The sequence below is a fragment of the Capsicum annuum genome, chromosome 5 (assembly GCF_002878395.1).
Source record: "Capsicum annuum cultivar UCD-10X-F1 chromosome 5, UCD10Xv1.1, whole genome shotgun sequence".
Classification (NCBI taxonomy): domain Eukaryota; kingdom Viridiplantae; phylum Streptophyta; class Magnoliopsida; order Solanales; family Solanaceae; genus Capsicum; species Capsicum annuum.
In genome coordinates, this window is record NC_061115.1 from 19,081,926 (window position 1) to 19,098,897 (window position 16,972).

Consider the following 16,972-nt stretch of genomic DNA (forward strand, 5'->3'; position numbering starts at 1 on the left):
GTTGTTTTTCTTTTTCTTCACTGACTTCTCTCTCTTTCTTTCTTTTTTGGTTTTCAATGTTCTTTTGTTTCTTTTTCTCTAATCTCTCTAATGTGTTCTTTTTTTTTTCTCCTCTGTAATCTCTCATTTTTTTTTTTGGTTGTCTCTCTTATTGTCTCTGTGTGTGGAAAGGAAGTTTTATATTAGTGCATGTGTGTGTCGTGTGTGGTGTTCCAGAAAAAGGTGTGACGTGGGAAAGGTTAGTGTGAGGGAGTTTAGGAAGTGGTTTTGAGGGTGTGGGTTTGTGGGGGAGTAGTTTAGGGTTTCTTCTTCTTTTTTTTTAAATTATTTTAAAATTAATGTTTTAAATAAAAATAAAGAAAAAATAAAATAAAATTTATCTAAAACCAATAAAATATAAGTTAAATAATTAGTCTTAAAACATGATTACGGAGTATTAATATCACTAGATTATTTATTAAAAGTTAAAAGAAGAAAACAAATATAGTTTAGCAAATTGTTTTTTCCTAAAAATAAATAAATAAATAAACAATAAAAGAACTTATATAAAAGATGTGACTCTATTTTTGTAGTTTTTCAAAAATTTTAAAACATATTTAGTAAAAATAAGATAAACTTAAAATATCTAATTTAGACCAAAAATAAAAATAATAAAGAAATTGAGTACTAAAATGATATAAAAACATTAGGTTTGGTCAAAAATTAGGTGTTTACTTAGTTGATACAGCGTTTTGAATATCTCACCTATATATATACATAATTTTTCCTATGAAAATGACACAAGCTAATACAAAAAGAATATCTCATCTGTATACACACATATTTTATCCTACGAGAAAGACACAAGCTAACACAAAAAAACATTGTCCTTTGTTTTTAGTAGTTAGTTTTTCTTATGTTTGTTTACCGTTTATGTTCCTAGTTTATTCATCAACGACATACCTCAAGTTTGAAAAGTATCAAATCAACTTCACAAACTTTGGATCATAAGTGATAGAGATAAGGTTTTGTGATGTTAACTAGTGAATTTGTCATCTCTTTGGGGTCCCAAATAAAGTTGGAGCATTGGAGTATCTGGTAAAGTTGTCCTCATGTGATGATGAGGTCGTTGGTTCAAGCCGTGAAACAACCTCTGAAATACAAGGTAAGGTTATGTACAGTAGACCCTTGTGGTCTAGCCCTTTCTAGAATCCTGCGCATATTGACAGCTTTATTGGAGCAAAGTACTTTTTCATTGGAGTCCCAAATGAATAACAAGGGCTTTACGATTCAACAACAACAAGAACAACAAACCCAGTGTATTCCCACATAGTAGGGTCTGGGGAGGGTGAAATGTACGCAGTCCATACCACTATCTCCGGGGAAATAGAGAGGCTGTTTCCGGTAGACCTCCAGCTCAAGACAAAGAATAATAATCAAAGTCGTAATAACACATGCAACACGAAGAGATAGCAGAAATAAGACACTCATAAAGTAATACCCTACACCGACGAAGCAAGGCACCCACCACCCTCATACCTCCTACTATCAGTTCCAACCTTCGAACATAGCCCCAAGACTACCAGCCCGACTACCCCAAAGCTCTCCTAACTACTGTCTATGACTCCCCCACATGCACTAGCCTTTTAATCTAATTCGGGTCCTCCATACCTTTCTATCTAGGGTCATGTACTCGGTAAGCTATAACTACTCCATGTCACATCTAATCACCTCTCTTCAGTATTTCTTCGGCCTACCCCTACCCCGCCTAAAACCACCTAAAGCTAGCCTCTCACACCTACGAACTGGGGCATCTGTGCCCCTACTCATCATATGCCCGAACCATCTCAACCTAACTTCTCGCATCTTGTCCTCCACCGAAGTCACTCCCACCTTCTCCCGGATATTCTCATTTCTAACCTTATCACTCCTAGTAAGCCCGTACATCCAATGCAACATCCGAATTTTCTGTTACCTTCAATTTTTTAATGTGGGAGTTCTTAATAGGCCAACACTCCGCTCCATACAACATGGCTGGACGAACTACCACTCTGTAGAATTTGCCTTTAAACTTGGCCGGCACCTTCTTATCGCACAACACTCCAGAAGCGAGCCTCCACTTCATCCATCCTGTCCCAATACGGTGGGTGACATCTCATCAATCTCTCCATTCCCCTGAACTATAGAACCGAGATACTTAAAACTGTCCTTCTTACAAACAATCTGGGAATCCAACTTTACTACCACTTCGTTCTCCTACCTCAAGTCACTAAACTTGCATTCCATATATCCTGTCTTGGCACTACTCAACCTGAACCCTTTAGACTCAAGGGTTTGTCTCCAAACCTCCAATTTATCATTCACACCCCTCGTGTTTCATCAATCAAAATTACATCATTTGCAAAAAGCATACACCAAGGCACCTCTCCTTAAATACGCCTCATCAACACGCCTTTATGATTCAAATTGAAAATAAATAATCTAATAGTTCAAACTATAAAATATTAGAGAATTCAGATGGATTAAAGCAAAGAGGTATAACAAATGGTAGGACTGCCAAAAGGAATTGCATTGTTTGAAATAGAAGCGTCAAAATCAATTCAAGTTAGCTACGTTCGCCTCCTCGCCTACTTACATTTTAATTTCTAAAATTTAAATATATATATATAAAGTAAAGTTACCTTAGTACATTAAATCCCAATTTGATAAATTATTTACACAAATCTCAAACTACTTATATAAATCCTCCTTTTTTATATTTTCTCTCTCTTAAATATTATACATCTAAAACCACGTTACTTTCTTTCGATTTTTGTTCCCAATTTCTCTCATTACCCACCCGTACTTTCCTCCATTTTTGAATCCCATAAATCACGAAAAAAATACAAATAACGTCTAATTAGAGGTTACCAATTTGTAAGTGTTTAAGCTTTAATTGATTTTTTTGATTTACTTCATTAATTTTTTGAATTTTTTTTTTCAACTTTACCAATTCAAGAGTTTTTTCTTTTTTTGTTTGGTTGCATGTTGATTTTGTACGAAATTACCGTATTGTGCAATAATATTCAAGTTCAGTAGTTCAATTTTTTTATTTTTTTTCATATACTACAAGTTAGATCTTTGATTTTCTTATTTGTACTTCGATTTAACACTATTGTTAAGTCAATATAGTGTAAAATTGGTAATGGATTATCCTCCTAGCTTTAGTTTAGGAATTACTCAGTTAGATGCAAAAGAAAAAGATATTCCCATTGGATTTGTTCCTGGTACATTTGATTACGAGTATCTGAATTTCATAGAGAATCGTTCAAAGCACTGAAACGACCCCGTTACAATGAAGAAATTAAAGGAAGTTGCCACTTCTAGATCGAAGAAGTCAGGTTCAAAAGCGACAAGTAAAAAGAAGTTTAATGTCCTGGTCGTCCACGTATTCCGAAGGTATTTATTATAAGTAGATATATAAGTTGACATATGTATGATATGACATTATACATTCTGGAAGTTTATATTGTAAATTATAAGCTATAACATATAAGACATTATACATTAGTTATTTTGTCCCACTAATGTATAATATAGGTATTCTGAAATATATTTCAATATCCAAACAGTTATAAAGTATTAATATGTATAAGGTGACATTATACATTCAGAAAAGATTATAGGTCATACATATTTTAAGGTGAAAGTCTGTATTATGACATTATACATTATTGCGGTTTATTTCTTAAATGTATAAGTTACCCTCATACATGTTTAACTGTTGTTTAATTAGGATTCGATTTTAATTTTGAGAAAAATAAGATACCCACATACATGTGTAACTACTGTTTATTTAGAGTCTGATACAAATTGTTAGATGTATAAGTAACCTTCATACATATGTAACTGTTGTTTAATTAGGGTCTGAATTAAATTTTTGAAATCAAGGAATGTGCCGTCTTCGTGTCTACCTATGCAGAAATATTAAGTGAAGGGCAGCAAGTGCATTCATGTGGGTTTGATACTGGAAGTCAATGTGCACGCTATGCTTCATTACTGTGGCATTATTGAGTGACAAAGGCAAACGAAGGGTACACGAGTGATAATGGCGATCCTCCTCGGTCAAGGAATAGTGTTCTCCAAACAATTGATGAAAGTGCAATTGTTACTTTAGAGTAGCATTGTTTTATAATAGTCGGAATTGAAACAACTAATTCTTAGTTTTGTAGTTGATGTTAAACGGTTACAATGTTACTTTTTGGATGTTAATTTACAATTTATGAATGTCCTTATCTTTTGAAAAAATGTTTTGCAATTACTTATACTATACTGTAATGTTACTAACATAATTTGGTAGTTATTGAGTTTCCCTTTCATTTTTTTTATAACGTATAAAAATAAATTACAAATTAATATGTTATTGTATATCAACACATTGTATTTTTACCAGTAGGTAAATTCTGTTAAAAGTTAATAATACATTGAACTAATGTATAATACGTTTAAACTTATGTATTACATAACATCATACATGTTTTAAATGTTTATGACTTAATAGAAAATTACGAAAATAGTTTACATCACACATATTTAAAAAGTATAATACTATAACATACACTACCATACGTTGTGAACTTATCATATATTTACACTAAAGTATTATCAATAATCATACACATAAAATAAAATGAAAAAGGCAACTTAAATTTTCACGAATTATGTTACATGAGTCTGCCATTTATTGTGTTGTTTAAACAAAAAAAAATATGTACTCGATTAAAAGTCATTGTTGTCAGTCTAAAATCATACATGTTATTAAAGTATAATAGTATAACATACATTACTTATATATGAAATGTTAATGTATAACTATGCAATACACATTATGTTTAAACAACTATTTACTGTAATAGTTGCCAACTATTATGTTATAATTGTAAGTTATATGGTAACGAAATGTGATCTATGAAAAATGTATAAAATTTTTATAATAATATCATACATTGATTACGAAGTGAACATCAAATAACAATTAAAAACATAAATATAAGTTGCTCCAGATTTTCAACAAAAACTAATAAAAAATGTTTATACAAATAAAACCAAATAAATCATCAGCATATAGAAAAACATATTATCTTCTTCATGATTTCTTCGGAAAGAAACTACACGTCCTCCGGTTTTGATCGATACAAAGGTTCCTTGGTATGGACCGCTTAAATGAGCCCCATCAACAACTACAACAGTTCAACAAAATTCAAAATCCCTTATCATGGGATGTAAGGCAATAAACAAGTATTTAAACTCGTTATCTAATGCCTTATGCATCCGAATGTGCGATTCCGAATACACTTAGTTCCGCATATAAATATAACGGGATATTTTTCGATATCCATCTGTTGGTCCACTTCTAAACATTGCAATCGCCTTCTCTTTTGCACACCAAACTTTCATGTAGTTAATGTCAACTCCGTAAACAACCTTCATCTCTTCAATTATATCCGCGGGAGTGTGTATTCTCTTGTGATTAATTAATTTTGGTGCTGTAAATTCACTCACAAAATTTGTTGTCACAACCAAATTATTCAGCACTCTATCTCTAAGACTGCAAGTATGCTCCGGCTCAAATCTTTTTATCACAAACATTTCCGATTGATTCATACAAGACGTCTTCCAGACCTACTTGCAGTCTTTGTTACGACAATTCAGTACATAGTTACATCAATTTTTTAACACTGAGTCAATCTATTAGACAAAAGTTTTAAAAATCAAAATTTTAATACAAAATGCAAATTTTGGCACTGTCACAGTTTCATTATACATTGGCTCGAATGTATGAACAGACATTATACATTCGTAATTTTGTGATTCAACTAAACAAAAGACAACTTGAAAACATAAATTTGTTCAAAACGTCTAATACCATATTACCATACATTATAACATCAACAAATAAAGATAACACTTTTATATCATACCTTTGTTTGTTGGATCGTTTCGCTTTGGTGTTGAAGCCATTAGCTATTGCATATCTAGCCATTATTGCAACCAGAGTATGCTTATTCTTACAAAGCTGATTTACCTTTATTTCGGTGTTCTTTCCATCGGTAATGAAGTTTTTCACTTCAATTTCAGGAATATATAGAGCATACTGATTATGCGTTTCAACGACCGTTAACGCAATTGAATCATATTCACTACCTTCGATACAAAGTACAGCACTTGTTTCTCTATCAAACTCGATTTCCTAATTCGATTTGTCGAAAGCGAAAATACACAGTAGAAAATTAACCAATCCAGAAATTTGTTTCTTCAACTCAACGTAAACCCTCACTCCATTGTCATTCCTTATGACAATTGGAGAAGAATTACCTACAACGATATATTTCACTTCAATTTTTTTACGTACTTCGTCGAGATTCAGTTTCGTGGCGATCGTAGCAATCAATTTCAAGAAAGTTATACTTTCCGAAACAATAATTGTGTCACTTTTGTATGATTGATAACTAATTTCCGACTCCCAAATACCAGAATGTCGCAACAATATGGGGATATTCATATTGATTTTAGTAGAATTGAAGAACGAATGTAGAAGAACTTTTTTTTTTGTTTTCCAGATCGTGAATCCAAAAAAATAAATAAATAAATGTGATGTTTATGAAAATTTTTGAAATTGAAATTTCAATTACTATTTTTATTCATACACTAGTTAATATTAGCTAATTATTGTCGTTCATTAAGGAACAGTAAAATAATTTATGATTTATCTTACCTTAAATGTAGAATTAACTGTTTTATCATACATTCGACCTATGTATGATGGACGGCCGAATGTATGAATATATTTGCAAAAATCGGGAGAGAGAAAACTTAAAGGAATTTTATGTAATTAGTTTCATTAACTAGGGGATTTATGTTGTTTAAACTTTTAATTTTACTTAAATTTAAACTAGAAAACAAAAAATCGAGTTCGAATATTTCCTTTCTTTATTATTTCAAACAATATTATTTCAATACTAAGAATATATGAAATTAAAATTAGGTTACGTAACGAACAATATGTTTTTTTTTTGTGTGTGTGTGGGGGGGGGGGGGGGGGGGTTATATATTATCAAAGTCATTAAAGGATAATTAAAAGAAGAAAGTCAAAATTTTGTTTTTTAACTTTAGATACTCCTACCATTTATCTCAAAGTTGTTTTCTATGATTGGATCATTTAATCTAGTTGCAAGTAAACTTCCAAAACAGGAAAGTGGATAATCATTTCATTATGTACAACATCAATTCAAACAGTCAATAAAGAAATCACATGCCTTTGTTAATAGGGTTGATGGATTAAATCCTAACGTCTTTATTTTTTTGTATGTAAAAAGGTAAAATAATATCATTTTAAAGTATAAGAAATTATTCCAAAATGAAATGAGGTGAACTATATGTTATCCTCTCTTCAGTTCATATATTATACTAAATAGAAGTAATAGTTTTAAGTTTTATATTTAATTTAAAATAAATAACATTTCACGTCATCAAAAAGGCATTAATTATTTTTTTTTTTTAAAGAACTACTGCTATTTAGATAACTGAGTTTTTACTTAGCAAAGAGATCATATTAAGTGAGTGTGTAGACATGCGATTCGATCACATAATTTTGGAATTTAAAATTATGATTTCAACTTTTTTTATATACAAAATTTGATCCATAAATTTATATTTTGTAAAAAAAATAATCATTTTAATTAAGTTATTAACAAAAAACGACTCATGCTCGGGTGAAGAAATTGTACGTATCATGTGAAAGGATTATATTTAGAAATAGCTAGTTATTATTAGTGTTGCTGCGAATGGTTATAAATTATGTTTGCTTGAAAATAGCAATCGTTATAGAAAGATTTTGAGATGCTTGAATAACTGCAGCCTAACCTTAGCTTTTCTTTAATTGGATCTCTTACCTTCACTGCTAATAAGTGGCGGCAAAACTCGAATCATGGATCTGATAATATTATATAAGAATTTGAAAAATGTACTATAATTTTTACAACTTGGAGTTTACATGTTTATGAAAAAAATATAATTTAAAAATTTAAATTACATGAAATGATTTAATATCATGATTCTAATTTCAATACTTAATATATAAAACCAATAATATATATACTGATTCAAAGAATTGTATACTATCCAATATAGGATATGATATACTTATTTATGGTTTAGATGCTACTTGATATGTTGAAATTTTTTAGAAAAGTAATAAGTGTATTTTGATATGTAATTTAATTTCATTATCACTAACGTAGAAAACTCCTTATGTTTAGCATTTTATTCATATCAACATTTTTTATTTACTAGTTTAGGTGTAAGCGTTTTGCGCGTGTACCTCATTTTAATGAGTTCAAACATTACACTAAATAGGATATTTGTTTAAATAATAAAGATGAATATAATAATTAAATTCAATATCTTGTGAGTATGTAAAGATGGAGAATTTATTTATTAAACCTAACCTTTACCAAAAATATTTTTAAAAGTCGATCGACATTTATCTGCCATCTATAAATTGCAACAAAGCAATACAATGATCGAGACATCAAAATAATACAATTAAATTTAATCTTTACACACAAAAAATTTCTCAAAGTCGTCTGACACTCATCTACCACCTGTAAGCAATAACAAAATAATATGATAATAGAGATATCAAAATAATACAACTAAATGAACCTTTACATAAAAAAATTCCTCAAAGCCGACCAACATTTATTTATCAACTGTAAACTGCAACAAAATAATATGATAAAAGTGATATTAAAACTATACAATTAAACTTAAATTTTACACACAAAAATTTCTTAAAGTCGATCGAGATTCATCTATGAACTATAAACTAGCACAAAATACCAAACTAATAGAGATATTACTATAATACAAAAACCTAACCTTTACCTAAAAAAATTTTCAAAGTCGACCCACATTCATCTAGCATCTATAAATTAAAATAAAATAATAAGATAATAAAGATATCAAAACAATACAATTAAACCTAATCTTTACACAAGAAATTCTTCAAAGTCAACCAACATTAATATATGACCTGTAAAATATAAAAAAATAATATAACAGTGAACACAAAGCTTCGATTTTGATCCAACTAATTTTTATCTGAGCAAAAATTTTGACCCTAAAGAATGATCTTGAATGAAAACAAAGAAGATATATATATAAACACAAGTTGAACTCTATTATGCTGACAAAAACAATGAAGAAGTTGAGGGTTAGAATATCAAAGCATCCATCAATCTAGACATGCAATCGAATCAAGTTAGATAAACATCAATCATATTCTTTCAATAGACAAATCGGTTATGTAAAGCCTACAAAAGGACTACCACAACTGGAAAAAAAAAACATAAATCATTCACTTCATAGAAATACATAATCTTAAACAAAAAGAATAAAAAAATTAAACCTAAATAAAGCATACACGAAATTTTTTTTACAAAAAAAAACTTAAAATCCTTACTTTGTCGTTTAACTTCAATATAAACGCGAACATCTGCTCACAATACAACACCCGAATTACAAAACATAAAGGGAAAAAAAAGTAATCATCTAATTAAATACTTCAATTTGGTAAAGATTATACTATTTCTTTTAGCTCAGCTTTGCTCTTTCAAGCTAAGCATTGTACTAAAGAAAAAATATAAATTCTATACAAATAAATAAAATTATTAATAGTATATTCAAACAATTTATGATGATAACATGTATAGAAGTTAACCATGATTATGAGAATTTTGAGAATTTTTTACCATAATTGTCCTTTAGAAATATCAAATTTATGTAAGAGAAATAACTGAAATTAATAAAAAGAAAAAATTGTATTTTAATGTGAATCAAAATAATATGCTATTATAGAGATTCAAAATTCAAGTAACGTTAATATTAGAAAACATTGATTAAATTGGTTCCTTCTTTTTTGTACTTAGATTTGTTGCACTTGAGCTGAGGGTCTTTCAGAAACAATCTCTCTAACTCTACGGGGTAGTGATAAGGTATGCGTACGCTCTACCTCTCAGACCTCACTTGTGGAGTTTCACTGAGTATGTTGTTGTTTGTATTGATTATGTTCGACAACATTTTAAAGAGATTTACTACTTAAGTATAGTGTATATTTGGGTGAATTTATTATTACGAAAATAATAATAATAATAATAATTATTATTATTATTATTATTATTATTATTATTTTAGTAACTAATAGTTTCTCTAACTTGGATGATTATCCTAGAAATTAGTTTCATTTAAGGTGAAGATTTGTTTCACCTAATAGATTGGTGTTTAATCAAACTGCCAAAAATTTTCAAAAATCAAATTTCTTATTTATGGTATGTCAAATTTCACAGCTGTAGCAGAAATTATTTAAATTAAATGCAAAAGATACAATGTTCAAACTCAAACTAAAAGGTGGGGGAATAAATTATGAGGTGAAATAGTACTACTACAACAAATAATTCACAACTCCAAGCAAAAAGAAATCAATTTTATGTGGTTTTATAATTTATATCACTTCATATGTAAACTCATTTTAGTTCAATATAATGTACAAAAATAGCTCCTCTAGTATTAGAAGTTCTCTACATGTCGTATTTTGAAGAGCAACATTTGAGGAATCGGTAAAGTTATTGTCATATGATAAAAAGATCAGGGGTTCACTGGAAACATGCCACGTACAATAAACATGTCATTTCCTAGACCGCGCGCATAACGAAAGCTTTAGTTCATCCAATTACAAAATTACATCGCCTATATAAATATATTTCTTCCATATTGTCATATTTCACTAGGCTTACATGAACACCAAGAGATTATAAACATAAACGACGACTTCCTTCAATGTGATTTTAGGTTTACATCGTCTTCTTTTAACACACCTAATTACTATAACCTCTTTCTTAAAAGTACAGAAGTGATGTTTGAATTTTGAATTGATGGATTCTGAATTTTAGAAATGGTAACTTACCGGATCCTGAATAAATTATTAAATATATCTATATCAAAAAACTTTATTTTAACACAAACTCAAGATCTAAGTCAAAACTATAGAATCTGTCAAACTCGTAAGTAGAACTGTAGCTTACAGAGGTGAAATGAACTCCCTAAGAAATTATAGGTTTAAACTACGACTTCCCTCTCCATATAGACCTTCAATTACTATAATCTCACTCTTATGAACACAAAAGCAAAGTTAGAATTTTTAGTTTATAAGTCTAATTATTATAAAATGTGAGTTATTGTGTTATGAATAAATTACTACACATATTGCGTAACTTTCTTAACACAAACACGAGATGTAAGCTAAAACTAAATAACTATATCAAATCTGTAAGTAGAACTGTAACTCCGTCCCTACTCATAAAAAAGATGAAATTAGAATTTTGAATTTATGAGTTTTGAATTTTACAGTAGCTGGCTTATCAGATCATGAATAAATTATTAAAAATATCAAGAAACTTTTTCAACAAAAATTCAAGATCTAAGTCAAAACTATAGAATATGTGAAAGTGGTAAGTAGAACCGTAGCTTCGCCCGATCAACTACGACTTCCCTCCATATAATTTTAAGCTTGCATCATTTTCTTTTAAGGCCTTCAATTACCATAATATTACTCTTATGAACAAAAACAAAATTAAATTTTTGAGCTTATGAATTCTATTTTTTATAAAACTTGACTTATCGAGTTCTGAATAAATCACTATACATTACGTAATTTTCTTAACACAAACATGAAATCTGAGACAAAACTACAGAATAAATCAAACTCGGAAGTAGAATTGTAACTCCGTCCAGATTAACTCAAGAGGTGAAATATGACTTATCGAATCCTGAATAAATTACCACACATATCAAGCAACTTTTTTAATGCAAACACAAGATTTGAGTCAAAACTACAGAATATCAAACTCATAAGTAGAATTGTAACTCTATCCAGATTAACTCAAGAAGTGACATATGACTTATCGGGTTCTAAATAAACTAGGTGTGATATGACCCGTGTCAGCATGGGCCCAATGTGAAAAATATTTTTAGATTAACTATTGTGATTTATATATTTTTTACGTAATTTTTAAATAATATATATATATATATATATATATATATATATATATATATTACATTTCCTGTCTAATTTTGTGTGGTATTGATATAATTTTGAGAGTTAACTAAATTTTTTATATATTTTTAAAAAATATTTTAAATTATTAATTATTCTGATTTATAGTATTTTGTCTTCTATCCCAATTCATGTGGCAGTAATGAAATTTATAGAGTCAACTAAATATTTGTTACGTCCTTTTAATTATTTTATGTTCCTAATTATTATGATTTATAATACTTTTATGTAATTCTCAAATATATAACAAACTAAAAAGAAAAAGAAAATAAAGAAATGTAAAAGAAAATATCTAAGCAGACAACACAAATAATCACGTTGATCTGTTATCTATTTATCGTGTTTTATAAGTGAGGTAATAAATCACAAATGTCAATTTAAGTGGCACCATGTTTAGATGACCATAATAATTAATTAGATGTGTTGTAGTAAAATCATGATTGACGCATTGAAGCAAACATGCTTTAAATGATTAACAACAACTAATTAGAAGCGATCTAACAAAATTACTATAAAAAATATTTGTGAAACAAATTTAAGTGAGCCTCATGTCAAGTTAATTTAAAACATCAAAAGTTAATTTATCATTTTATGTCTATATTACTCTTTTATTGAATATCATTAATTTTTTATTATTAGATGACATATAATAATTAATTAGGGAAGATATTTAGTAAAAATTGATATAGCAAAATTACTATAAAAAATATTTGTGAAAAAAATTTAAGTGAGCATCATATAAGACGACAAATTAATTTAAAACATCAACAGATAATTTATCATTTTATGTCTATATTAATTTTTATTAAATATTATTAATTTTTTAATACTTAAATGACTTATAATAATTAATTTGGGGAGACATTTTGTAAAAAGTAATATGTGAAAAAAATTTAAGTGGGTCTCATATAGGACGTCAAGTTAATTTAAAATATCAAGAGTTAATTTATCATTTTATATCTATTTTACCTTTTTTATTAAATATTATTATTTTTTAATACTTAGATGACTTATACTAATTAATTAATTGTGATATTTAGTAAAATTATGATTGAAGCAGTAAAGCAGACATGTTATAAATGTCTATTTTACTTTTTTTGCTACATATTATTATTTTTTAATATACAAATGACTTATAATAATTAATTAGGGTGATATAATAATATTCGAAGCAAGCAACCTGCTCAATTAAAACATCACAAGCTAATTTATCATTTTATGTGTATATTACTTTTTTTAAATATTATTAATTTTTTAATACTTAGATGACTTATAATAATTAATTTGCGGAGATATTTAGTAAAAAGTGATATAACAAAGTTACAATAAAAAATATTTGTGAAAAAAATTTAAGTGGGTCTCATATAAGACGTCAAGTTAATTTAAAACATCAGAGTTAATTTATCATTTTATATCTTTTTTATTAAATATTAGTATTTTTGAATACTTAAATTACTTATAATAATTAATTAATGATGATACTTAGTAAAATTATAATTGAAGCAGCTGAAGGAGACATGTCATAAATGTCTATTTTACTTTTTGTATTAAATAGTATTATTTTTTTAATATATAAATGACTTATAATAATTAATTAGAGGTGATATAGTAAAATTTATTATTTTTGAATACTTAGATGACTTATAATAATTAATTAATGATAATATTTAATAAAATTATAATTAAAGCAGCTGAAGGAAATATGTCATAAATGTCTATTTTACTTTTTACATTAAATAGTATTATTTTTTAATATATAAATGACTTATAAGAATTAATTAGAAATGATATAGTAAAATTACGGAGCAAGCGCAGTCATGTTGAAACTATAGTTGATTTCTAATATAATAGTTAGTAAACCCTGCTGAAGAGGGCATGTTGAAACTACAGTTGATTTTTAATATAGTAGTAAAATTAATTAAAAATAATATAGTAAAATCATAGAACAAGAAGTCTGCTGAAGCAGACATGTTGAAACTATAGTTGATTTCTAATATAGTAATTACCATACATGTCAAGCAACTTTTTTAACGCAAACACAAGATTTGAGTCAAAACTACAAAACATATCAAACTCATAAGTAGAATTGTAACTCTGTCCAGATTAACTCAAGATGTGAAATATGAATTATCAAGTTCTGAATAAATTACCACCACACATAACAAGCAACTTTTTTAATGCAAACACAAGATTTAACTCAAAACTATCGAACCATATCAAATCTGTAAGTAGAATTATAGCTCCGTCCAACGCAATAGATGTAAGTACAACTATAGCTCGGTCCAACACAATAAGTGTAAGTAGAATTATAGCTCGGTCCAACGCAATAGGTGAAATAGTGGAGTAGAAAAATCAAAAAACCATAGTGGAATGTTCCCAAAGGGTGGGAAAGAATTTTAAACCCCTTTAGTGCGCTCCAACGTACCTATGTGCTGTAACATCCTCGTGACGGTGAGCCTTAACCAAACGGTCAAATTTTAGAAATTTCTTTTACATACATGTGACTATATGAAATCTCTTAAATTCACCCCCACAAAAATATCACACACACAATATTTTTACCTTAAATTACACTTTCTGCTTTAAAGTTTTTTTCTTTGCTATAAATAACTGAAACAATTGTTCAGACCAAATCATTCTTTCTCCTCAAAATTTTTCCAGTATCTTTTTTTTCATCATTGTACCTTGTTGTCTAAGTGATGAATAAATAAGAAAAACACCCCATCCTTCATATATAATATAGTCATATATCAATATTTTTTTTCTGACACATTATTTAGTACTATCTTTTTTTCCAAACAAACCAAACCCCACTTCCCAAAATGCATTTTCTGATGTTGGTTTTCAAGATTTTGTTAATTTTGACATTCTTTCAAGAACCACAAAAAGTAGCATCAGTAGAGCAAATTTGTGCTGAGGGTGATAGGCTTGCACTTGTTGGATTCAAAAGCAAGATTGTTAAGGACACAACTGATTTTCTGTCATCATGGACAGGTAAAGATTGTTGTAGTGGAGGTTGGGAAGGTGTAGAATGTGATCTTGCTACAGGGAGGGTGAAAAGATTGGTCTTGCAAACACCTTCTGAGAGTGACAATAGTGTTTACATGAAAGGAACATTGTCACCAACTCTTGGTGATTTGCATTTCATGGAGACATTGATTATAAGTGGGATGAAACATATTGGTGGTGGAATCCCTGAGAGTTTGAAGAATCTTACAACATTGAAGCAACTAATCTTGGATGGTAATTCATTACAAGGGTATATCCCTTCTGGTTTAGGCCATTTGTCATCACTTCAGACACTTTCACTTAGTGGGAATCATTTGTCAGGACAGATTCCTTCTATATTTGGAAACTTCAAGAATCTGCAGCAGCTGAGTTTAGCAGGGAATTTGCTGAGGGGGGCTATACCAATTGGCTTCAAGAATCTTGTTGATTTGGAGTCATTGGATCTGAGTCACAATTTAGTGTCTGGTGTGGTGCCAGATTTTTTTGGACAGCTTCAGAATTTGACATATCTTGACCTTTCTAGTAACCAATTGTCAGGGGAAGTTCCAATTTCCTTGTGCAATTTGCTCAAGCTTTCGTTTTTATCACTTGATCATAATCGATTAACCGGGAGAATTCCTAGTCAGATTGGGAGGTTAAAGGCACTTACTGCTTTGTCATTGAGTTCTAACAAGTTGACAGGCCAAATCCCTGAATCTATTGCAGGATTACCAAATCTTTGGAACCTTAGTTTATCTAGAAATGGCCTTTTAGATCCTTTGTCTATTGCATTCTCTAAAGGCCTTCCTTCTCTTTTGTCAATTGACCTGTCTTACAACAGTTTCAATTTAGGTACAGTGCCTGAATGGATTAGAAATAGAGAACTTTCTGATGTCAACTTAGCAGGCTGTAAGCTTCGTGGGACGCTTCCGAATTTCACTCAGCCTGATTCCCTGAACTCCATAGACCTATCGGATAACGCCTTCACAGGTGGGCTATCAAGTTTCTTTGCAAGAATGTCAAGCTTACAAAAGGCAAAGATCTCAAACAACCAGATAAAATCTGATGCTGCTGGGATCAAATTGCCTGATGGAATTTCATCTCTTGATCTCCATTCAAACCGGCTTTTTGGATCTCTTTCGAGGATGTTGAGCAACAAGACGAGCAAATTCTTGGAAGCAATCGATGTCTCAAACAATCAACTTTCAGGGAACATCCCAGAGTTCGTCAGTGGGTTAAACCTCAAAGTGCTCAACATAGGAAGCAACAAGATTGCAGGTCAAATTCCAACTTCAATCTCGAATCTTGATAAGCTTGAGAGGTTGGATATATCAAGAAACCAGATTACTGGTACAATCCCAACAAGTCTAGGATCAGTGGTGAAGCTGCATTGGTTAGACTTGTCAATCAACAGACTTTCGGGGAAAATACCAGATAGCTTGTTGGGGATTGAAGCATTGAAACATGCAAACTTCAGAGCCAACAGATTATGTGGAGAAATTCCACAAGGCAGACCATACAACATCTTCCCTGCAGCTGCCTACGCCCACAATTTGTGCTTATGTGGCAAGCCTTTGCCAACTTGTAAGGGAAAGAAACAAGAGAAGTTGGGCCAGTAACTGCTGACACCATTCATAGGAATTTGTCTGTTATTATTAACAAACAAACAGACCATTTTTATTTTATTTTTTCAAATTCTAGTACTACTTGTACAACTCTATTATGCCACATTGCTAGTCAGTGTTACTTCACATAAATTCAATATGAAATGAATAAATTCATTTGACAGATTCTCATTGCATATTTGATCGCAAATCAAACTCAATTATCACTTGGCAAACAGAAATCACC

At 29.6% G+C, this 16,972-nt stretch overlaps 1 protein-coding gene across 1 annotated transcript; it reads left to right on the plus strand.

Annotated features, from left to right (window-relative positions):
- Window positions 1-14,669: 14,669 nt before the first annotated feature.
- Window positions 14,670-16,909, plus strand: LOC107870401 (MDIS1-interacting receptor like kinase 2). The gene has a single exon (XM_016716922.2). The coding sequence runs from the start codon at window positions 14,956-14,958 to the stop codon at window positions 16,738-16,740; it is 1,785 nt and encodes a 594-aa protein (XP_016572408.2). The 5' UTR covers window positions 14,670-14,955; the 3' UTR covers window positions 16,741-16,909.
- The last annotated feature ends 63 nt before the right edge of the window (window positions 16,910-16,972 follow it).

Excerpts from the sequence above, each read along its gene's own strand:
- LOC107870401 (XM_016716922.2), top strand. The coding sequence starts at position 14,956 with ATGCATTTTCTGATGTTGGTTTTCAAGATTTTGTTAATTTTGACATTC.